This window comes from Tachysurus fulvidraco, chromosome 8, assembly GCF_022655615.1.
Source record: "Tachysurus fulvidraco isolate hzauxx_2018 chromosome 8, HZAU_PFXX_2.0, whole genome shotgun sequence".
NCBI lineage: Eukaryota > Metazoa > Chordata > Actinopteri > Siluriformes > Bagridae > Tachysurus > Tachysurus fulvidraco.
This window is the reverse complement of record NC_062525.1, coordinates 19423748-19448612: the sequence shown is the minus strand read 5'-3', so window position 1 is coordinate 19448612 and position 24865 is coordinate 19423748. Positions and strand designations below refer to the sequence as shown.

Below are 24865 nucleotides of genomic sequence, written 5' to 3'. Positions count from 1 at the left end.
AGTGGAGATCTCATTGGGAAGTGGTGCATGCTTAAATATGACAATGACCTTTATCCTGGGATCATCATGGAGACAGATGAAACGCATGCCCTGGTAAAGTGTATGCACCGTGTAGGTGTCAACAGGTTCTTCTGGCCTCCAAAAGATGACTTGCTGTGGTATCTCTTCGATGATGTGCTCGAAATCATTCAAGCACCACAGCCTGTGACATCCGGCCACATGGAAATCCAAAGGGAAGTGTGGATGCGACTCTCCCAGTCACTGTAATGATGCCCTTTTTTTTAGCTATTCAGAGCATGACCAAAGTTTTCCATTAAATTTCCAATGTTAATGTTTCCTCTCGCCAGTTTTATAAAGTTTAAAATAAGCATACCATAGAGATACACACTTTGTCCATAGCACCCTGTCACAGTGAAACACTCCGTGACATCAGTTACCACCCTGTCACGGGGTCATTTTGTTAAAAATGTATGTAAAAGAAAATTTTTTTTACATAAATTAATGTTGAATGATGTTCTTGTTGTTTGGACTAATCAAATGTAACTTTATTTGTATTTTTTAAGTGTATTCGTTTTTTAAGTACAAACAATGAGGCCATTAAAAAACTAAGAATAATTATTCAAATTACAGACTTTCTATTGATGGTTTCCAAAAAAGGGACATTTTACTATTAGGAAAACATTAGATTTTAAAAATATATTTCTTGTTTTACTACTCTTATGGCATACATATTGTCCATGACGGGGTGGTAAAAAAAAGACTCCCTTGCCAGAATAAAATTGATATTATTAAGGATTTTGTGCCTGAGGTGGGAAAATATGTTTTTTTGGAGGATTAACATAATATTTAAAAGTTGTAAGTAACAAAAAAAAAGTTTGTTCTTAATGAAAATGTGGACAATTGCAAAGTGGAAATGGCACCCGTTTTATAGAATGACTTCCCATATTTCCACCACTACAACCTCTTGCTCCCCATTTACCTCAACTTTTCTATACCCAACATCTTGTTTAATAAATGTTGCTACCCCACCACCATTTCCTTTATTTCTGTCTCTTCTGATGTAATGTATCCAGGAATTAAAACATTTAATTGAGGTTTCAGTCATGTTTCTTGAACACATATAATGTCCGGACTATTTCCTTAATTTGTAATAAATGTTTTGAATTCTTGACCATTGGCATTAAACGTCTTGCATTCCATTGCATTATTATTGCCCTGTATCACAACGCCTGCCTGTGTGTACACCGGATGATTGGACTGCCTTTTCACTGTGTTTTTGCCCTGCCCTGTATTCTTTGCCTGCCTCTGTCCTGGATTATGACTCGGTCTTTACAGCTGAAGTGTTTACCTCTGACTTGGCCTCGATTACTTTGTCCTGCCTCATTAACAGACTTTTTATTTTTACCATCGACGTCCTGCATTTGAGTCCTCCCTTCCGGCCCCACCCTGACAAAAATAACCTGAATCTGTGAATCTGTCCGTCCCACACTCTCTGCTGAGCTTCATTCTATCTATAAGATTGTCATTTCAGTATTTTAGAGGATTTTTCCTACAAATAAAAAAAATAATATTTAAAAAATCTTTGCAAAACATTCTATAGCAGCTTTAACTTTGGTTCTCTCTTTAGATTGATTTGTTTTCTCATGTAAACACTCAACATATTTACATTATGATTGTGTTTTAATAACCATTTTTTATCTGCTAATAAATTGTTAATCAATTATTAACAAATAAATGAATCACCTGACCTTTAAATGACATTTTGTTTTTTTCATCAAATAAAAATCAGCTGTAACGAGTGTGAAACGTAATTCATGGCTGATCATCAGTATACATGAAAACAATGAAAAAGCACATGTCTGTATTGTTCTGTATGTAATGTTAGTGCAGTGCAGTAAATTACTGAAACTGTTAATAAAATACTCAAATCTGATGGAATGTACAACAAACAACCACTCTATTGTCATCATTAACATTATTAAAGTTATTCAGACAGAGAAAAAGGAGAGAAGTTAACCTTTTTACACCACATTTTTGAGTTAAGTATATTTTAAAGATATTTAATTAAAACTAACATCAACACAGTATAAAATTCTGTATGATGTTTTTAACAGAATCAAAAGTGAATAGAGCACCAGAAACAAAGGTTTTGTCTTCTCAGTTCAGCAATCCTTCAGTTTAAACATTTAAATTCATTGTATTTCTGACCAACACACAAGTTGTATTTTTCAGAGTTTGTGTTTTAGGAATGAAGTTTTACTGTAAGCATCAGTGAACTGTATCTAAGTGTGTGATTTGTAATTAATGTAAAGTCTGGGGACTCAAACTACAATCATATGGTTATAAATTCATATTAAATCAAATTTAATGTATGTAATGTCTGACTGGAGATAATAAATAAGATAAAAAAGATAGAATAGAGTATCAAATGATGTACTTACTCAGAAACCAGAAAAACTCACGAAAATAAAACAAAGCCACAATGAGAGTGAGTGGAAATAATGCCCCAATTGCCACTTCCTGAACAACAGAGAATATTAATTACAGAAATATCAGAGTTTTGCTCGAGAAAGTTCAGTTTGAAAATGTGATTATTATTTGTTTTATAATTATTGCCAAATGAAGCTTAAATAATCTTAACTATGTAATGTTTCATCAGCATCAGATACACAACTAAAACTGAAATATTACAGGATTAAACTGATCTTAGGATTTGTCTGGCAATGAGACAAGAAAAGTGGAGAATATGTTTAAAAATGAAATAGTTTTAATGTAAAAAGTTAAATGTGTGTCAGGATCTGACCCAGACTTTTTGCACGTGTCTTTGTTTACGTTTTGTGATCACGTGTCTGCCCTCGTCTGTTCCTTCCTGCCTCTAAACACCTGTCCCTTATGTGTCTAATTGTCTTGAGTATTTAGTCTTTAGCAGCGCGGAATAATTGTCTGTGAATTTTCACTCGTTAACGTCTTCCCCACTGAGGGGAACGGGGGTGGCTTGGGAATGCGAGAGAGAAGCGCGTGTGACAAGTGTTTGTTTGGCGGAGGATGCAGCGGTTGGCAACAGCTAGACTGTGACTGGGTAGGAGATGGAAGGAAGTGAGGAAGTGAGGAGACCGGAAGTGAGATGGGATTTGAAGAAGAAAGCGGGAGAGATAGAAGTGTTTGGAATGTAATGCGATCTGGAAAATAGAAAAAAAAAAAAGGCAACATATACTGTAATATATAGATGAAACAGATAGTGAACAAAGTATGACTATAGTAAGTAAACCACAAGAAGAAGAATATAAAGTGATCATGACACTATCTCAGGAGGGGTCGTCATTTGGTGAGGTCATTTGGTAACAAAATCGATAAACAAATTGCTAGGTGAGGTCAAAAATGCAAAAGTATTAAGAAGTGGAGCACTGCAGATTTTCTGTAGGAATAAAAAAACAACAAATGAAAGCCATAGAACTGAGTACAATAGATGGCAAGAGAATAAAATGTGTATTGACTTGAAACAATTCGTTGGTTTGAGGAGTTATCACAGGAACACCGGTAAATATCAAAGAAGATCAAATTAAAGACAATGTAGCATGTAGATGTTCAGGCGAGCATGAGTATGGGAAATGTGGAGAAGGAGTAAAATTGAAATGCTGTAACTGTGGAGCGGAGCACAGTGCAGCCTACCGTGGATGTGAAGCTAGCAAGAGAGCAATGGAGGTGCAAGTCTTGTGAGAAATGTTAAAAAAATAGAGGAAAAGAAAGATTTGTTAGTTATGGGAAACTTGTGTTGTTTATGGTTGAGGTGATAAACTGCTCAGCACAAACAGACAGAAAGACAGAGAAGGTCAAAATAATAGTTAAATCAGCGGAAAAATATCTAGGAATAAAAGGGCTTAGCTGTGAAGTAGTTGAAGAAATGATAGTGGCAAGAAGTGCAAACTTGCAGTCATGGGCTGGTGGCTCTTTATGATATAAGCTATATTGCAATGGAACTCTAGTAGCCTTATAGCAAATGGACAGGAATTCAAGAGTTTTGTCTCAGATTTAGCGGATAGACCTCATGCAATATGTGTGCAAGAAACATGGTTAAAACAGTTAGACTTTGTATTGTATGGATATAATTCGACTAGGAGAGCTAGAAAAACAGGAAAAGGTGGAGGTGTAGCAACTTTTGTTAAAAATGGGGTAAGATATAAACTTATTAGTAAAAAGAAAGAACAGGAATCTGTTGTAATTGAAGTATGGTCAGGGGAAGATAGCATAAAAATAGTCATTTTTACAACCCTTGCAACACAGATATAAATGGATTAGCAATAGAGGAAATTTATAGATGATAAGGAGCTTGTGTGTGTATTAATGATGGAAAGGGCACACGGTATAATAGTTCAAGTAATACAGAAAGTGCCATTGATCTACAGTAACACTAGTATCAGTTAGAATTGCAGGAATTAGTGCATGGGAAGTAAGGAGTAGCTCGACAGTGGGTAGTGATCACTATCCAATAATAACTAGGATTGGCATAGAGATACACCAGGATGGGGAAGCGAAAATACCAAGGTGGAAATTAGATAAAGCTGATTGGCAGACATTTCAAGAAATTAGTAAGTCTAAGTGTGTGGAACTACTGAGTAGAGATATAACAGACAGAGGGAATGAATAGTGTCGTAGTCGCAACCATTATACAAGCAGCAGAAGAAACAATTCCTAAAAGTATAGGAAATAAGCAAGGAAAAAGCGTGCCATGGTGGGATGAGAGCTGTAGAATAGCAGTTTAAAAAAGAAACAAAGCATTTAAACAGCGTAAAGCTGATCACACACTAGAAACTCTAATTGGCTACAAAAGGGCACAAGCAGTAGTTAGGAAAACGATTAGATCAGTCAAGCTCATGTATTGGAGACAGTATTGCAATATAATTGGAAGTGAAACTCAGTGGTCAGATATACGGGGAACAATCAGAAGAATGAGTGGATTAAGTAGAAAGGTGGACATGCCAATGTTATGTAGTAATTTTAAGAATGCAGTTAGTAATGAAATTTATCAACAATAGATAAGAAGAATAGGAATCAGACACTGTTAGAAAACCCTGGAATTAAAGAAAGTAGAACTGCATCAGGAGGAGACATGGACTTGCCTTTTACTATGTTGAATTAAAAAGGGCTATCTTAAATGCACGGCAGACAACACAAAGATGCTATATGTTACAGCATATAGCATTGGCATTGGAGGTAGTATTAAGGCTAAATAACATGATATGGAATGCAGGTAAAATCCCAAATGAATGGAAACAGGCAGTGATAGTCCCAATACTCAAACCTGGTAAGAATGCTGTAGACCCGTCAAGTTATAGACCTATAGCGTTAACATCACAAATAGGAAAAGTCATAGAAAGGATGGTAACAGATAGGTTAAGTTACTATATAGAAGGCAAGGGTCTCTTTTCAGCGTAGAAGTCTGGATTTCGTAAGGGTAGGGGGACAATGGACTCTGTTTTGTGCTTAGAAGCAGAAGTTAGGAAAGCACAAACTAATAAGGAAAGTGTAATTGCTGTGTTCACTGAAAAAGCATATGACATGCTGTGGAAGGATGGACTACTTATCAAACTTAACAAATTAGGAATAAAAGGTAAATTATTCGGTTGGATACTAGACTTCCTGTACAGAACAATAGAAGTTAAGGTTGGTACAGAGTATGCAAGTAGGCATATTGTGGAAAATGTTACCCCACAAGGTAGTGTCTGCAGCCCCATACTATTCAGTATTATGATAAATTATATTTTTGATCAGGTAAGAGGAAATGTAGGTAAGTCACTTTACGCAGACAATGGAGCACTCTGGGTTAGTGGAGAAAATGTAGAATACTTAAGAAAGAAAATGCAATAGAGAAAGTTGAACAATGGACTTATAAATGGGGATTTTAACTGTCAATCCAAAAAACCTGTTATTTGCTTCTCTAAGCGCTATAAGGTAGTGCCACTGAAATTGTATGGACAAGATTTGGAACAAGTTAAGATGGTGAGATTTCTAGGAGTTATCTTTGCTGAGAGGCTGACTAGGTGTCAACATATTGATAAGGTCAGAAATAAATGCAAGAAGATCAACAACTTGTTGAGATGTCTATCATGGCGAGACATTAGGGTGGGTGGAGGAAAATAATCCGAATACAGATGTCATTATAGCCTCAGACAGTTTATCAGCATTATTAAGCATTAAGTCTGGGAGAGCATCATGTAGACAAGACCTCATCCATCAAATACTCCACTTGCTTCTCACACTTCACAATAAAAGAATAGGTGTCACCTTCCTTTGGGTTCCTGCCCATGTAGGGGTGGAAGGAAATGAAATTGTGGATATACTAGCAAAAAACTCTACAAAGCAGGAAACAGTTGATGTGCACGTACCAATAAGTAGAACAGAGGTCAAAACTATCATAAAGCAACACTCACTTAAAATATGGCAGGAATATTGGAACACAGCGGATACAGGATGTCACTTATACAGTATACAAAATCAGGTAGCCACAAGCATGAGGAAGGGCAGAAGCCCAAAGGAAGAGATGCTAATCTCACGGCTTAGAACGGGTCACACTGGTGTAAATACAACACCGTACAGAATAAGAAAACATCCCACTGGATCATGCACTGATTGTAATGTACAAGAGACAGTAAAGCATATACTGTTAGACTGTAAAAAATATGAAGAAGATAGGGCAGAGTTAAAGGCATGCATGGATGGACACGAGCATTTATTAGGAAAAGTGTCTATTAGAATACATAGTTTATTAATATTGTTTTTATAAAAACACTGGGTTAAGTGAAAGAATTTAAGTTTTTTTTCCTTCTTGTCTCCCCCCCCCCCCCTCTCTCCTTTGATGTCATTCTAGTGCCCACACTCCAGTCTAGTAGGTGGCGGTAATGCACCTTTAAGATGAGTTGCCAACCGCCATTAAACTCGAAAGAAGAAGAAGAAGAAGAATCACTGTCTGTGGTTGTGTTTTGTTTTGTCTTGGTTGTGTCTGTGTTTGCTTTTGTTTGTTTTATTAATAAACCGTGTTTCTTTCTTCTTTTTTTTTTTAACTATTCTGCATTTGGGTCTGTTTTTTTAACCCCGGTTTAATGACAATGTGTGTAAAATTAATTACATTAAATTCTGTGCATGGATTCTAAATGTTTTATAAATATTAAGTGCCACTTACTTTGCAATCCCAGTGTAAAAAAAACTTATTCGTAGAATATCACTGAGTTCTGTAATCCTGTAAATCCTGTATGGACTAATTACTGTAGTCCTTTACAGCATACTGTATTGGGAAAAGAAATAATTATTAAAAGGTTATTTCAGAGGTGTGCAAGGACCTGTTTAAAAAGAAAACTAATTAAAAAAAAAAACATGAATGGTCTTTAAATGTTTTATTACAGCTAGAAAACAAACCCAAAACAAAAGGGAAAGTTTATACACCAGGGAACTTATTCCAGTTTTAGGTCCTGTGTAACTGAGATGTATTAATATACAGCAAACTGCAATATGTCTTTACATGTGAATAATTATAGAACAGAATCATATAGAACAGACATGAAATAAATAAAATACCATAAATATAATGTCCTCAACACAACACCTGATACAGTAGGACTGAGAAACAGAAAATAACAGGGATTCACACAGAGGATAAAAGTGCAATTATACTTATAAATAAATAAATAAATAAATAAACAAATAGATCATTCCAAATCCCACTGTTTAAGCCTCATCACCTGCTGTAGGTTATAACAGACTTTAAAATCAATTAATTAGAGGAACCAATTAATTTTTTAAAGGAAATAAATAAAGTGAGATATTAAAGAGGATGTTGTCAGCAGGGATGGTGAAACTTATTCAATAATGGTGAACCTTATTTAAACATCTGTAAAATCACTGATTTAAAATCATTTACAATTATAAACAGTATTTATTTTTTTATTTTAAATGTGCCTAATTATTTAAACTCTACTGTATATTATTCTGTTATTTAATGTATCATTCAAACATTAAACAGAGTAAATTGTTCAGCTGCTCAGTAGACTCATTAAATTTAATTAATCATCTCATATATCTGTCACCTTTTTCCTTTTTTTTGACCTTAGAAATTTAAATGAAATTGAATCTGAACATATTCACTATTATTTACTGTATGTAGAAATGTTTAGTTTTAGTGTATTAGATGTTAAGATGTGAGATTATGAGGCTGCAGTCTGCACACTCACTAAGTGTGGATTTAAATCCATGTAGTGAAAAGCTCATATTGTTTCAGCTGAAACTACACACTTGTAACACAGAGCTGTGTCTCAGTGAGTCTTGTGTGACTTCAGACTCAGTGTGATGTCCAGCGCCTCCATCTGACTGTCTGATGGAACTACAACATTTCACACTTATGTTCTGGCTGTAAACACATTCACAAACTCTGAGGATATGAACTCACGGAATGACGTCTGGGGATAATATTAATAAATAAATGTAACACAGACATCTGAATTCTGAATGACTGACAGCATCGTAGGTGTTTCTTGTATTAAGAGTGTCAAGTGTCATGAAGCTGTTATTGTCAATTCAAACAGATGGTGTAGTACACAGTGAAATGAAAAAAACTGTTTCTCTATGACCCTGGTGCTACATAAACCACAGAGCTACCTAAAACGACACAGAACTAAGGACTAAGTCCACAAACACTACATAAAGTTTTATATGTGTCCAAAACAGTGCTGCTTCTGCCTGGAATCACTTTCCCCTTCTTCTGTCTCACATAATGCTGTGATATTGTTCCCAAATTCCACAATCACAGAGTCAGCAAACAGATACTGCTAAATATTTCTTCACTTTCTTTTGTTTTCTTGGTGGATTGTGGGCAATTTTTACTAATCACCAGACCAAAACCAATAACTGAACTTGACTAAAGCCTAACAAAACTTCATCTGAGGATCTGAGAACTTTGTGTGTGCAGTTTGCTGAACAGCAGTCTGTTCCTAACCTGTTCAACAGATACCACAGAAATCTTTACAAATATGAAATGTTGTTATAACTGCTCTACACGTGCACAGGTAGAGGAGTCACTTTATATGATTATAAACCGGTCACAACAGGATTTTGAGATTTTGGCATCACAGAAATTAATACTTAATCCAGAAAACACAGAATTCAGATGGAATTTTTCAAAATTACTGTAGAATGTCTGTAGATTTTGCCAAAGACAAAGCATATGACTAATGAACTACTATTACTGTACTCTTCTTAACTTAAAATTCTGGAAATTCAATTCAATATCAGTTTCATAATAACATAATCTGAACACAGCTTTACAGAAACCTGAGTGACACCAAAGAGTGTGATCATTACTGTACAGATGAACACAACAGAGTCAGTTAGTGTGTGATGAAAGTCTGAGTTATTTATAGTTTTATTATCTTTAGTTTTAAATTTAAGTATATAATATAAAATTAAAGTTATCTATTGTTTAATGATTGGAGCTTGAAAATAGACTGTTTTTTTTTGTTGCAAGTAAAATATACACACTGCTTTTATTCCTGTTTCTATTAGACTCTAGGTTCTGGACATGTAATCATTCATCTTCTTTATGTTAAATAACAAGCAGGGAGAATCAATGCTTCACAAGCCCAGAGAAAGGAAAAGTTACGATAAACTGAGAATGTTCTGCATCCTATATTTATTTACCTCAAAGTGCTTCATATTCACTATACTGTAGATGTTACACAGGGTGTTATAATGGCACTGTAATGCTTATATAGTAAACTAGATGGACAATTATCTGAAACTTTAAACAAACACTTTAAACATTGAGTGCCTGAACTGGAATGTATCTGTACCTTTGTATCAATTCTATAATTTAGTATGAAAAAAAAAAAAGATTTTCGTAAAAAAGTAATTTTACATTTAAAGTAAACAATATCATTTACCCACATCAACTGTCTATACACATACACACACACACATACACACACTGTGTAATATAAAATAATAAATGGTTGAAACACCTACCTATAGCAAAATGACTCAGAAGAGGAATAAGTAGCAGAAGGAGCACAATGATCAGAGCCACTTTCATTTCAGTTCTGAATGTATAGTAGATATCCACAAAAATAGCTAGACAATAAAAATAAAAAAATATTTTATATACTTTAAAATATACTTTAGTATATATTACACAAGTACACACCATGCTTTGTTAGGATCAACATCAAATAAAAAAAAAATCAAAATACAGAATTAAATATTTCTAAAGGAGGCAAATAATGTATGATGTAATGTATTACATAATGTATGTAATAATGTATAAAATATAACAATTCTAGATTTAGGGATCATTCATACAGTAGACTTCATCACATCAACTGCAGCAAGCAGCCATAAAAAATCATTCAGGTACTGATTTGTTTACTCAAAGCTGCACTGGAGGAGAGCTGACAGAATTGTCACAGCACAAATATAATATAGCAGAATTAAAATACAGTGTCATATACGTCATTAGTGTCATGCTAATTTTCTTTGTATATAATTGTAGCATCATTTACAGGATGTACACAAGTACATGACTTCTCTATTCCTATTAGAAATAACCAGTGGAAATAATCTGAACCACAGGGCATCAGTAATAATTCAGACAGCTGTCTGCAGACTTCTTAGGGACAGGAACGATGGTGGTCTTCTTTAAGATTGTTTTTGAGGATATGAGAATGAACATCACGACCTGGTGCTTTTTTAAGTTGACCACACTGAGCCATTAAAACAGCGTTCAGTTGTTAAGGTCTGTTGAACGTTTCACTGCAAGGATGGTGATGTTATCCCCAATTCTTCAGGTAGACGTCCCCATGTCAGATTTTTCCAACTTTTCCACACATGCTTGAGGTCAGATACTTTATAGTTTGCCATGATCTTGTCTCTCTAACTCTTCTTTGCAGACATGATGACCTTTTGTAGGTCAGACCTGGACTTCCTGTGTCTCTGTGTCACCAGTGTTTGGCCCTGACATCAGCATTCATCCAGGGTTTCTGGCTTGGGAAGGATTTAATGCTGATTTTTGGAATAATGTTTTCGGTACACATACTCATACTAAAACTTTCAGGTTCTTCACTGGACTTGAACTGTTGAAATGAAATTTTATTAAAAACTGGAAAAATGTGGGTGTTTTATAACTTTTGACCGGTAGTGTACATGTACTGTGTCCTTTAATCAATGTTCCAATGGACTCATGTGATGTTACAGATCTGCTTCTATTTCTGAACAGTGTAAGATGGAGCTTTTTTAGTTTCAGTTAAAATGTACAGCACTCGTACTATTGTATTCACATAGTGTAGGAAATGTCATTTAAATAAAAATGTAAACAAGAAAAGTTAGAATTGTGTGATTCTGTAATGAGAACAATACATTGGATTCAAAACACTTTCATGATTTGTTTGTTTGTTTGTTTTTATGTCACAAAATGTAATTTGTTGCAACACTTACTGTGCAGTTTCCTGAGACTTTGGTACCTCATTTTAGCGTTTAACTGAAACTGGATAACTTTCTGAACTATTGGGTTTTGTATCTATTTAATCTAGATAGCTATAAAAAGATAAATAATAACAGATAGTAGATAATAATCGAATAGAAATCTTATGTAGAAGAGAAAACAAATCTTTGCCTTCTCCTTCGGTAAGTTTGCACATTATTTGTTCTTAGTTGCATGAACTTTTTCTCAAGTAATCCGGAAGAAAAATCTCACAATAATTAAACAAATTACACAAATTGCTTAGGCAAACATACAGGGAGAGGGTAAAGATACACTCACAAAGTTCTGACATATGGAAGCTGGATTGTGGCACCGCTGTGTAGTGTAGTGACGTGTTATCTAACATTATGGTGCAGTGGCAGGTCAGTGGATAAAACACTGACATCCTGACTGTGAGGTTGTGAGGTCAGATCCCAAGCTGCTTCTGCTGGACCCTTGAGGATGTGACTGTAGATTGCTTATAGTTTTATAATTAGCTGGTTAGTAATGTCATTTCTACATTTATGCACCACATGCTGCTTCCTCTGAACCAGCTATATGTATCTGTTACAGTGAGGGAACACTCTAAAGTTAAAAACTCCATGGTGATGTGATTTGCCATGTGGCCAGTGGACGTACAATGTAATTTTCACCACTGATTCCCCTTCTGAAGTGATGATTCCACTAATGTGCAGAACTCAACAAGATATTTAGTAAGAGTAGAGTAACTAAACGGTCTTCACATAGAGAGAGGACTTCAGGACTTCATCTCCTGGATCAGCCCAATACCTTTGTCTACGTCTGTCTTACTGCAACTGAGTTCCTGATTTGTGGGACCATGAAACATAACACTGTATGATCAATTATGTAACATTCTGTATGCAGGTACTCAGACCACTGTCCCATAGAAACACATGATTTTAAAACTATTGTATTCCTTAATTGGTTCTTTCCTAACTTTACACATATTACAAGTATGTAATAAGATCTTGCAGATAGTAACAGTGTGATGGTTTCATGTATACTCACAAGAATAAGCAGCAACAGTTATCACAGTGTACTGTAGTAGAATTGCCAAGTTGGTAATTAATCGTTTGGGAAAATCTGCAATATAACAAATACACAGCATGCAGTGATTAGGCAAGTGTTTCTTTAGTCCTGCATAGAGTCCATATTTTTACTAATTCCTAGATCCAAAATGCCTAAATAATCAAAAGTAATGATGAACTGGTGAAGGTGTTTTTGAAGGTAGCAGAAAGCAACAGGTGAACAAAAGGTGGTATTCAAACTGTGGGAGAAAATCTAGGAGAGATTCAGGTCAGGTGTGAAAAGTAATTTAAAATGATTTTTTTTATTTTTTATGCCTTTGCCACCAAGTGATAGAGGTGTTTGTGCCTCCTTCTGAGACTCTTGTACCTAAGACTATTACACAATGCTGTATGAATATTCCTCATCTCACTTCAGTAATCCTTCAGCCAGTTCTTTGAACTCTACATATTCCCTCATTCACATCTGTCTCAGTAAGCGATAATGTAAAATAAAATATTTCAACATACGTTTGACTTCCTTGCTCATGTAAGATATCATTAAATATATTTATAAGAGATGTATTGAAAATTGTCCACTGCACAGCATCAAAAAAGGCTCTTTTTGGTTTTCAGACAAATTCAAGAAGGCTGTCAAAAAAATCTAAAACTTTATAATTAATTGTAATGCCTTAAAAAAGTATTTGTTTCCTGGTCTGTTATCTAACATTATACAGTTTTCTTAAAGAAAATCAAACTATTTGTTAAAAGATTATATAAAAAAATATTGTGTCAACTGCATTACCTCCTACCTCTGACACACACAGGATGGGGCGCTGCATTATTCTGGCATGGGTTTGTAATCATGTATAAACTGGATTATGGGCCACATGACCCAGCAGTGAGAATTTAAAACTGGACTTTTTGTAATAAAACAATGACTGTAAAGTTCTCACAGGACCAGTGACAATCAAATCATACCTGGAAATGTTTTCAGTTCGAGAGCAATCCAAAGTAGGAAAAGGATCCGTGCAAAATTAAGTGCTGAACAAGTTGCTGCTTCAGTAAAATACCCTGGAGGAAAAATAAATACATTTTTCAGCCAATAAGAAAATTGTTAGACCAACAACCCAGGGAGTTATAGTCATAATAGTATCTCTTTAATCTAGAACCGTACCAAAAAACCTAGAATTATTATAACGGTCAATTGATCGTGACATATTTCAGCTATAAAATTTCCTTTAATATTTAGTATTTTAAACCTTCGTGGCACAACTGAATTTACAAGAGGTTAAATATCTTTAGTTTACAACTGTAACCCCAGATCTCAGGTGGCATGAGTAAGGTGTGCTTGCATTGTCCCTCAGTAGTAATTTTCCATTACACCAGCCAAGATTGACTGGCAGAGGTTTCTTCTGCAACACCTAGACCAGGGGTCTCAAACTCAATTTACCTGGAGGCCGCTGGAGGCAGAGTCCTGGGCCGCATTAGGTTTTCCACAAAAAAATCTTTGTTAAAAAAATACCAATCTTCTCAATTCTCTTTATTTTTTAACACAAAATAAGATGAAAATATAAATAAACAAATTAAGAATGAACTCAATCAATAAATCAATCAGTGATAAATAAATAAAATACTAATAATAATGAAAATAATAATAATAATAATTAGATTTCTCTAGTCAGCAACTATATGTGGTTTCTTCAGTCTTCTATATCTGCTGTATTCAGATTGAAATATCTGTCTTAACAGTTCTTTAACCTTTAACGTTCTGTGAATGGCTTTCCTGCATTAGCAATCATCTCACTAACCACGTAGATAGCTTCGACTGCTGTATTATTCTCTTAGGTTGCTTTCTTGAAGAAATCTTGTTGCATCAGTAGACATGTTTTAAGATTGGCAACCCAGTTGGCTCTCACATCTCCCTGGTATTATGCATACTCCTCAGCATGTCTAGTTGTGTAAAAACGTTTTAAATTGTATTCCTTGTGCACCGCAACTTTCTCTGTGCAAATAAGACACGTCAGGGTGCCCCTGTGCTCAACAAAGAAATATTGCATTTCCAACTTTTACTGAAATTGTCTGTGCTCATCACCAACCTTTCACTTCACTGCAGGCTTTGAAAAATCCCGGCGCCTGCACGTCACTTTGATTTATTGTGTCAGAGAGCGAGACCTCATATTACCTCTAGAAGTGCCATTGGCGTGTCTGTATAATATATATTCCGTTTATATACGTATATATACATATAATGTTTCGCTGGGCAGCAACTTAAAAAACTTTTTTTTGAAGTGTTGTGAATGCAGCACGCTGGGACGAATGTCCGTGTGTGCACAATAGAAACAAGGCAGCCAGCCAGACACAGAAGTAAACACTCTATGGCAACCCTGCTGTAACATTCACTCACTGAGAAATGTTTCATGTTCACATGTCCCGCACCCGAGAGCCATATACCCCACCGTGATTGGTAGGTTCGTTCAGCTCCACATTCAACAATGTAAAGTGCCATACATATCAAACTTGCGGGCCGCACTAACATTAAACTTTCATATTAAGACGGGGGCCACAAACTATCGTCACGTGGCCACAATTGGCCCGTGGGCCACAATTTTAAGACCCCTGACCTACATAGACTAGAAAAGATCACTTCTTCCTCGGTCTGCCTAAGGAGGGTGGTACAATGAGATGCTCAGACTGCTAGTAATAACTTGGTCACCCATGGTCAATTGTTATAAAGATAAAGATTGTGCAAGCCTGTGGGAGGTTGTACATCTAATCTCTCACACATTCCTAGATGGGGAACAAAGAAAAACTTGTGTGTACTTGTCTTGTCTAAGTTTATCCTTACACTGTAACTGTAAGAAACAATATTTACCATCAGTGAAACCCCAGAGGATGAAGACAATGGTCATAATAATGTTAGGACAAAGGACATGTGCACACTGTATAGCTAGGGCTCTTCCGCTGCTGTCCTCTACAAACAAATAAACAAAACATTTGTATTAAATTTACTTTGAGTTCAAATGTAAACTTACCAAACTTCTGAAGTATTAAAATGAAGACCAGACTTACCTTCCTTTTTATAAGATGTGTAAGATAGGGAGCCTAGTATAAGTGATCCGATTACAACTCCAAGAATACACAAAATTAAAATTGCAATATGCAGAAAGGAAAGACCTGCGTGACAGAGACACCAGAGTTATTAAAATGAGTATGGCCAATTTTGCTTTCTTTAGAGTAATGCACACATGATGTTAGCCCTGTTAATCCATATCCAACTTATTAAGACACTAAACTCTGCTACATCTTTACATGTTTTGTATAGAAAAATACAGTGACTTACTCAGCTGCTGTATCTCCACAGTTGTGTTAGCTGATAATACACCAGAGAACACTAAACACATATACAGCCCTTTGTCTTCTGTTCGGACATTCTTCAGTCTCAAAGAAAAGTTTCCTTTGTTTCGTTCTTCAGCACTGAAGAAATCTACTCTGTCCACGTATCTCTCACCGGTCGAGTCTGTCAGGATCTCACCCTCCTGATAGAGCAGCACTAAGATATCTTCATCAGTTTTCTTCCATGACACATCTTCTGGTGTGATATGAGAGTCTACAGAGCAATTCAGAGTGATATCTTCACCTGCATATGCAGATATAATGTGGGCTCCAGAGACGATCAAGCGCTCTGTAATGGGAATTGTTTGCTATTTTAATTAGACATAAAAATAATAACTACTGATCACACTTTAAAATTAAGTATTTTTACAGAATATAATATGAATTAGGTGAAAATGTTTACCCACCAAACTCCTTTATTTCAATCAGAGTTTCTCCAGAATCCAGCTTTGTGTAAACAGCACACTTATAAACTCCTGCATCTTTACTGGTCACATCTGTAAGCAGGAGGGAGAAGTTTCCATGAGCGATCTCCTCTGTGAAGAAATTAGCTCTTTCATGATAATGCTGGTTCTGAGACTCTGGTCGACTCTCTCCATCCTGCCACAAGTGCACAAGAGTTTCACTGTCATTTCTTTTCCATTCCACTTCAAGATCTTCCAATGGAAGAGGAGTTTCCACAAAGCAGGGCAGCATCACTGAGTCTCCAAGCCGAACAATGAGAGGACCAGGTGGGCCGTGGACATTGAACCCTAAAGTGAATACAAACACTGTTAAAAGATGTCGACCTAATGTGTTAACTGCTGTTCAGGTCAGCATGTCTCAATATTCTTCCCACAGTTGTGTGGGTTGCCTTCACGTAGACAATATCAGTTTCCTTCACTCTGTTTAGAAACAAAAGTTCAAAGGGTGGCATCCAATCTGATCCGCCTTATGTTACCTTGGCTAAGATAAACCAAAGTCCAGGTGTAGGAGGTAACTCAGTGTGCTTCTGGTTGGATAAAGATCTTTATTATTCTGTGTTGTACAGCATTTCTTGTTTAAAGCTTAAAGTTAAGAATTATGGTAATTTGATAGGTTTAGGGTTTGGCTTGTAGGTGGAGTCAGATCAGGTTTAATTCCGAACAAGCTCCATGTACTTCTGGTTCTGCAGGTAAGAATATCTCAATAGACAAGTTACTCTAAATTGCCCCAGTTGTGAATGAGTACAGTATATGTTCGTGTGATGCACTGGGATGGACCACAGAAACCTTAATGAAACCTTTTAAAGCCAAGGTTTTGGCTCCTGGGCAGAGTTCATCCCACTGACTGGAGGACTGGAGGTGCTGAATTATTAATCTAGAAACTTTTTGATCCTTGTACCGTATCTACAGAGGAAGAGCATTATCACTTCCTGCAAACGGATGAACCACAAATACCACAATAAACATGAAATGGTTTTATTGATTAGAAATGTAATTATATATTATACAAATATATATTTTCTCTTCATGGTTCAGGTTGATCTGCAGTTTTCCAGGTGACTATGATGAGTTGAATCAGGGATAAAACATCACTGCATTTACACTGCATTTCAGCTTCGTGTAACAAAAAGTGAATTCACAGAACACCAACAAGCAGAATAGTAGTTCACATTACTCTCTCAGACAGCAACAAATAAAAGTCAATTATCAATGCAGTCACAACAAATATTTGTTGTGTTAATAATCTTTTACAATTTTATTTTGTAAACTGACAACAATTTCTATCATCTGCTATTGAAGCTTTGCTGTGTAAAATATAGAAGTTGAGTTTATTAAAAATTAGAATGAAATTAAAATTATTAGAATTGTAATTAAAAAAAGTTTATGTTGAGGGGACATTAATATGATAAAATAATAAAATATTCTACAGTCTTTTGATCAGGCGAAAGTTGTAGATACCTGAACAGTCCTTCAATGTTTTTTTTTCTTCATGTTTCCTAAGAAGACTGACGTGTTTCCTAAGAAGACTAAGAAGTGATTTATATCTGTGCATAATGATAAGGATCAAACTTCACTGTAATGTGTTATGTGGTTAATGAAATGTTTTCTCTGTCAATCACAGACACTTTCTGTGAAATACAATTTTTAAATCATGGCTACAACAATAAGTGTTTTGTATTGTCCAAGCCTACTTTAAAGCAAAAATCAAATAAAAACAAAAGTGTTTCTTTAATGGCTTTTTGCTGCTCAGATTGGCATTTCACAATGTTCACAAGAGTCTTATGATCAGAACTGTAACCTGACACCAGATGTGGATCAGTAAGATTTTTTTTAATGAAATTCAGATCTGAATAATCAGATTAACACATTCACACTACTTGCTAAGTCCTTAGCCCTGTCTTTGTGTTATGTAGCACCGTGATCCTGGAGAAATGTTGTCTCATTTCACTGTGTACTGCAACTGTTATACATGGTTGAAATGACAATAAAAGCTTCTTGACTTGACTTGAATTGACTTGACAAGTTGAACCAAAACCACTGTAGACTTGACTGCTGTGCAAATATTTGCTTTAGTTTTTCTTACGTTAGCATCCTAATGGAATTAAACCCCTGTATCCAGTCAACAAATTACTGAGCAGTGATTTTCCCTCAAATTCATCACTGATACTTGGTGATATTTACAGTAATGAAAGTGAAAACTGTAATTTCATGCACAAACATTTTTCTACATTGTAATAATATATTAAAAACTCTATTCTACTACAAATCTGCCATCAGAAAATCCTCCTCGGTTTTTATATACTAATAACCATGACTATTCAATGACTATGCAAATTTGTCCATGACTGTATCTAGTTTATAAATATAAATTTATAAAGTAATTTCCATACTTTTTGATGCCTGTAAGGAAGCACATTATCACTTCCTGCAAATTGCATGAATCAAACCCTCGATTTTTGTTTTTAACAAATGACACAATACACACTTCTGTTGGATTTAGTGATTTACCGATTACTAATGTATTTTATATCAAAAACTATATTTATATAAGTGTTAAATTCATGATAGAAATGTATTTATATAAGTATTTATATATTATAAAATGAGTGTATTTATGTATGTAAATGTAATATTATGTACTTATATATTTCTGTTTCCTGGTTCAGGTTGAAATGCAGTTCTCAAGACAAACTACTATGAGTTAAAAAAAAACATCTTCACACAGATAAAATCTTACACTGCATTTCAGCTTTGTATAACTAAAAGTGGATTCACAAAGCACTAATAAGCAGAATAATACTTTACATTACCGTCACAGATGAAAACTATCAGCAACAAATAAAAGTACATTTTCAGAACAGTCCCCATGTCTGTGAAGAAAACAACACAAACACCTTTCTCTTTCACTTGGGTAACATGTACCTGTATGCCCCCTCCCCCTCACCCCACAACCACACCCTCCAATAACACCTGAGCACATTGTACAAATATGTGTTGTGTTAATAATCTTTTAAAATTTTATTTTGTAAACAGACTAAATTTTCTATCATATTTAAATCCTTATCAAACTGTGTTCAGCTGAGTTCTGCTCTTAACATGAGGTTGCATAAATATTAAAGCTGTCGTGTACAATATACAATTTATTAATATTAAATTAGTGAATCATCAGCTTAATTCGATTCACTGAAATTTAAATGAATTCCTGCAACACAGCTTTTAAAAAAATATGTAATAGACTATATTGTTTTTGATCAGGCGAAAGTTGTAGATACCTAAACGGTCCTTCAAAGTTTTTTCCTTCGTTTTTCCTAAGAAGAAGGTTATTTATATTTCTCCACAATGATAAGGATCAAACTTCACTGTATGTGTCATGTGGTTAATGGAATGTTTTCTCTGTAAATCAAGTGTCGCTTTCTGTGAAATACAATTTAAATCACGGCTACAACAATGAGGGCTTTGTACAGACCCGCCTGGTCAGCCCTTGGAGAAAAGAAAACAAAATCCGCAAATCTGTGATCAGGGTTTTGTAATTCGTCCCCTCAGTTTATAAACCGTACTCACGGGTTATTAAACTGTCCCCTCAGTTTATAAACCGTACTCACAGGTTATTAAACTGTCCCCTCAGTTTATAAACCGTACTCACGGGTTATTAAACTGTCCCCTCAGTTTATAAACCGTACTCACAGGTTATTAAACTGTTCCCTCTTTTTTACAAACTGTGCGCACAGATTAATAAAGGAATAAGATGCAATGCCATTGTATATAGTTATTTAATAAACATATTAACCAAATAAGTCTTTAAAAATTATATAAAATTGCAGAACTATTTAAAATTGCATGCTACTTTTAAATGCAAGAATGGAAGTAGCATCTGATTAAAATATTACTTAAATATTACATACAGTACAACGTAAAGCACGTTTCCAGTTAGGAAAGTACTTCATACCCTGAGTTTGGGGAGGAGTTCATAAATGACCTTGATGCAAACATATGGGTAATGGATATTGTGTAAAGGTAAGGATGCCAATAATAAAAAAGAATAGGTTATATTCCTTAATTAGAGTTACATTTATCTTTATCTGTCTATCTGTGTTTATCCTAGGTGGTCAGACAGTGCAGCAGGATATGACTGTTTCTTTGTCTCATCCACAGCCTCCATCTCATCAAAGTTTCCTGACATGTACTTATTTTTCTTCTTATTTTTGTGATTTTTGTTGTTATTTTTGTTGTCCTGCACATCAAGGCACAGCACAGCCAGGCTGCCACTGTTGGGCCCTTGAGCAAGGCCCTCAACCCTCCCTGCTCCAGGGGTGCTGTATCATAGCTGCCCCTGCACTCTGACCCCAACCTCCTCAGTTGGGGTATGTGAAGAATGGGTATGAAAAAGAATTCCACTGTGCTGTAATGTATATGTGGCAATAATAAAGGCTTCTATATTGCAAGAAAAAGTTTCATGTTTAAAATGTTGAATTTTTTTCATCGGGAGTTCATTAATTAATGCTATTCAACTGACTACAGTTTTCAAAAATAACGAAAATGAATCAAAAACAAAGCAGTCTCCTTTTATTAAAATATGCATATGAAGTATACAAGACTTCATCAATAACATTTAAAACATATCTACATCTGTGAAATGAATGGAACTCTAATAATAATAATCTAATGAAATAACTGTCTGTTAAACTGTCCATAACAACATTTTAGTGCTAATGGCTTTTTAATCTCACAATATTTAACACTGTAATAAGCTCTTGTCTTAGTGCAAGATACAGATTAAGTGCTGTAAACCTGTCCTTGGGAATAGAAAGCTGATGTTGTGTCATGATGTGTGAACACAGGGTGAAAATGTTCTCATCAGGGATGTCAGAGCGATGGATCCATTGATCTTCACAGGTGTCACAGTCTTCCACTGGCACTTGGCTTATGTAGTCTTCTGTCCCATATAATTAAGGAAGAGTGTACATGACATCCAGCCGACCATGGGGTACAAGGCTATTTCTTAATAGAGCCTTCCTATGAAAGCCATAAAGAGTATTGTTTAATCTCTCTCTCTCTCTCTCTCTCTCTCTCTCTCTCTCTCTCTCTCTCTCTCTCTCTCTCTCTCTCTCTCTCTCTCTCTCTCTCTCTGTTTGCTTGGGCCTTGTAAACCCTATCAAATAAACAAAATGATGTGTATTTAAAAATGTAAAAAATGCATTGTGTGTGTTCAATATTTACAGTACCTGGATCAAACCCAGGAAACAGAATAACACAAGGTTCTTGTCCAGAAAGCTGCCATCAAAGTACTGTAGCCTTCATCTTTAATCTGGTGAAAATATTCAAGCCATAAATCCACACATTCTTTTCTAAGAATACCCCACCATCTCTCAATTCTTTGGTTGGCTGTACTTTTAATTAATCTGTGCGCACAATGTTTGTAAAACTGAGGGAACTGTTTAATAATCCGCGAGGGGACGAATTACAAAACCGTGATCACGGATTTGCGGGTCTTGTTTTCTTTTCTCCAAGGGGTGACCATGCGGGCTCCGTAGCTTTGTGTTGTTTAAATGCAAAAATAAAATGAAATAAATTGAAAGCTGTTTCTCTAATGTTGTTTTTACTGTTCAGCTCAACACTGTATAATATCTATTGGTTACAGGACTGTAACCTGACACTGAATCCTCCAGATGTGGATCAGTTTATTCTTAATAAAATACAGAAAAGCAGATTCACGCAGTTAAAGTAAACCAAAACAACTGGTGACTTTCATGACTGCTGAGTAAATACAGTGCCTTGCAAAAGTATTCATATCTACTGAACTTTCACAGTTTGACACGTTACAACCACAAAAAATGTATTAGGATTTTATGTGATAGACCAACACAAAGTGGCACATAATTGTGAAGTGGAAGAAAAATGATAAATGGTGTCCAAATTTTTTTTTACAAATAAATAAGTGTGGCGTGCATTTGTATTCAGCCCCACTGAGTCAATACTTTGTAGAACCACCTTTCGCTGCAATTACAGCTGCAAGTCTTTTGGGGTATGTCTCTACCAGCTTTGCACATCTAGAGAGTGAAAATTTTGCCCATTCTTTTTTGCAAAATTGCTCAAGCTCAGTCAGATCGGATGGCGAGCTTCTGTGAACAGCGATTTTCAAGTCTCGCCTCAGATTCTCAATTGGATTTAGGTCTGGACTTTGACTGGGCTATTCTAACACATGCATATGCTTTGATCTAAACCACTCCATTGTAGCTTTGGCTGTATGTTTAGGCTCATTGTCTTGCTGGAAAGTGAACCTCCGCCCCAGTCTCAAGTCTTTTGCAGACTCTAACAGGTTTTCATCAAAGATTGCCCTGTATTTGGCTCCTTCCATCTTCCCATCAACTCTGACTAGCTTCCCTGTCCCTGCTGAAGAAAAGGATCCCCACAACATGATGCTGCCACCACCATGTTTCATGGTGGGATGTGTGTTCTCGGTGATGTGCAGTGTTAGGGTTCCGCCACACATAACGTTTTGAATTTTGGCCAAAAGGTTCAATTTTGGTCTCATCTGACCAGAGCACCTTCTTCCACATGCTTGCTGTGTCCCCCACATGGCTTGTCACAAACTGCAAACGGGATTTCTTATGGCTTTCTCTCAACATTGGCTTTCTTCTTCCATTCTTCCACAAAGACCAGATTTGTGGAGTGCACAACTAATAGTTGTTCTGTGAACAGATTCTGCCACCTGAGCTGTGGATCTCTGCAGCTCCTCTGGAGATATCATGGGCCTCTTGCCTACTTCTCTGATTAATGTCAATTTAGGTGGAAGGCCATGTCTCGGTAGGCTTGCAGTTGTGCCATACTCTTTCATTTCCGGATGATGTAATGTACAGTGCTCCGTGAGATGTTCAAGGCTTGGATATTAATTTATAACCTAACCCTGCTTTAAACTTTATCCCTGACCTTTCTGGTGTGTTCTTTGGTCGTCATCAGGGGCGGTTCTAGGATTTCATTTTTAGGGGGTTTAACCCTCAGTGAGAATTTAAAACAAGAAGAGTTTTATATTATATATTATATGACTACATAGTAAGCCAAAAGTTATGGTATTATTTAAAAGTGTACAAATGTTATGCATGATGTAATGATGTCAGTCTTGAATCAAATCAGTTCATGTATCTGTGCATTCTCTACAAACAGTGTGTCCAATGAATGCAGTCATTAATAAAAAAAAAAAATTCACAAGACAAAGACCAAATCAATAAATGTTATTTTTATTTAGTATTGAATGAATTGCTTGCATTAATATTTTGTTTGTGCTATCAACTCTGGTAATAAGAATAGTGAAATTCCACTGGTATAACTGTTTTTTGTTTTTTTTATGTCAACATAATACTGTATACTGTATATACTATAGCCACACACAAATCTCTCTACATTAAGTTCACTACTATAGCAGAAACATGCAGTAGTAGTGAACTCTATTTTTATAACTCTACCTCCAACAAACTTTTACTTGTGGGATGACATAAAATACATCCTCACAATACATACATTTTAAAAGAAAAGTCTCCAATTAAATAATGAAAACTACTGAAACTACTATGCTATGCTATTATACTATGAAAACTAACTACATGCCTGTGCTTCTCCGTTCCCATAAAGCAGACAGCTGATGCTCTGTTGAAAGACTACAACGCACGCGCGTAAAAGTAAAGTAAAAAAATTTCATTCCCTGAACAAACTGATAAATAATTTTCTTTCCCATCGACATCATGTCCTGCATTTTAATGTAATTTTTATTTTTTAAAAGTAAAAATTATACTTATGGTTTTAGGGTGGCTGAGATCACAGGCAGGGGGGCTGGAGCCACCCTAAAATAGGTCTAGAACCGCCCCTGGTCGTCATGATGTTGTTTGTTTAATAATGTTCCCTATGAGGGCTTCACAAAACAGCTTTATTTATACTGAGATTAAATTACACACAGGTACTCTGTTTAGTAATTAGGTGACTTCAGAGTATCAGAGTAAAGGGGGCTGAATAAAAATGCACACCACAATTTTCAGATATTTATTGTAAAATAAATTTTGACACCATGTATCATTTTCCTTCCACTTCACAATTATGTGCTACTTTGTGTTGGTCCATCATATAAAATCCTAATAAAATACATTTTTGTTTGTGGTTGTAACTTGTCAAAATGTGAAAAAGTGGGCATGAATACTTTTACAAGGCACAGCTTAGGTTTTTCTTGCTTTAGAATCATTATAAGAAACAATAAAACTAACTAAATACCATTATAATAATAATAATAATAATAATAATAATAATAATAATAATAATAATAATAATAATAATAATAATAATAATTGATATTATTATTATTATTATTATTATTATTGTTGTTGTTATTATTATTATTATTATTATTATTATTATTATTATTATTATTATTATTATTATTATGTAGCACCCTTACTAAAAAATATCCAAAGTTATTTGGAAAATCAACATTGATAATC

General features: G+C 35.3%; 1 protein-coding gene and 1 pseudogene across 1 annotated transcript; one reads left to right on the top strand and one right to left on the bottom strand.

Annotated features, from left to right (window-relative positions):
• Positions 1–24865, top strand: part of LOC125145344 — an 84788-nt pseudogene that overhangs the window by 48888 nt on the left and 11035 nt on the right.
• On the bottom strand, positions 7210–19317 carry LOC125138449 (CD276 antigen homolog). Its single transcript, XM_047816966.1, has 9 exons — positions 19193–19317; positions 16326–16670; positions 15866–16207; positions 15595–15699; positions 15398–15496; positions 13504–13596; positions 12527–12601; positions 10009–10113; positions 7210–7279 (listed from the first exon to the last, which is right to left on the bottom strand). The coding sequence occupies exons 1-9, from the start codon at positions 19248–19250 to the stop codon at positions 7257–7259; spliced, it is 1245 nt and encodes a 414-aa protein (XP_047672922.1). The 5' UTR covers positions 19251–19317; the 3' UTR covers positions 7210–7256.

Excerpts from the sequence above, each read along its gene's own strand:
- LOC125138449 (XM_047816966.1), bottom strand. The coding sequence starts at position 19,250 with ATGGGGACTGTTCTGAAAATGTACTTTTATTTGTTGCTGATAGTTTTC. Across the intron at positions 16,671-19,192 it reads GATAGTTTTCATCTGTGACG|GGTTCAATGTCCACGGCCCA; the intron begins GTAATGTAAAGT and ends TATTCACTTTAG. Across the intron at positions 12,602-13,503 it reads CGAACTGAAAACATTTCCAG|ATTTTCCCAAACGATTAATT; the intron begins GTATGATTTGAT and ends GTTATATTGCAG.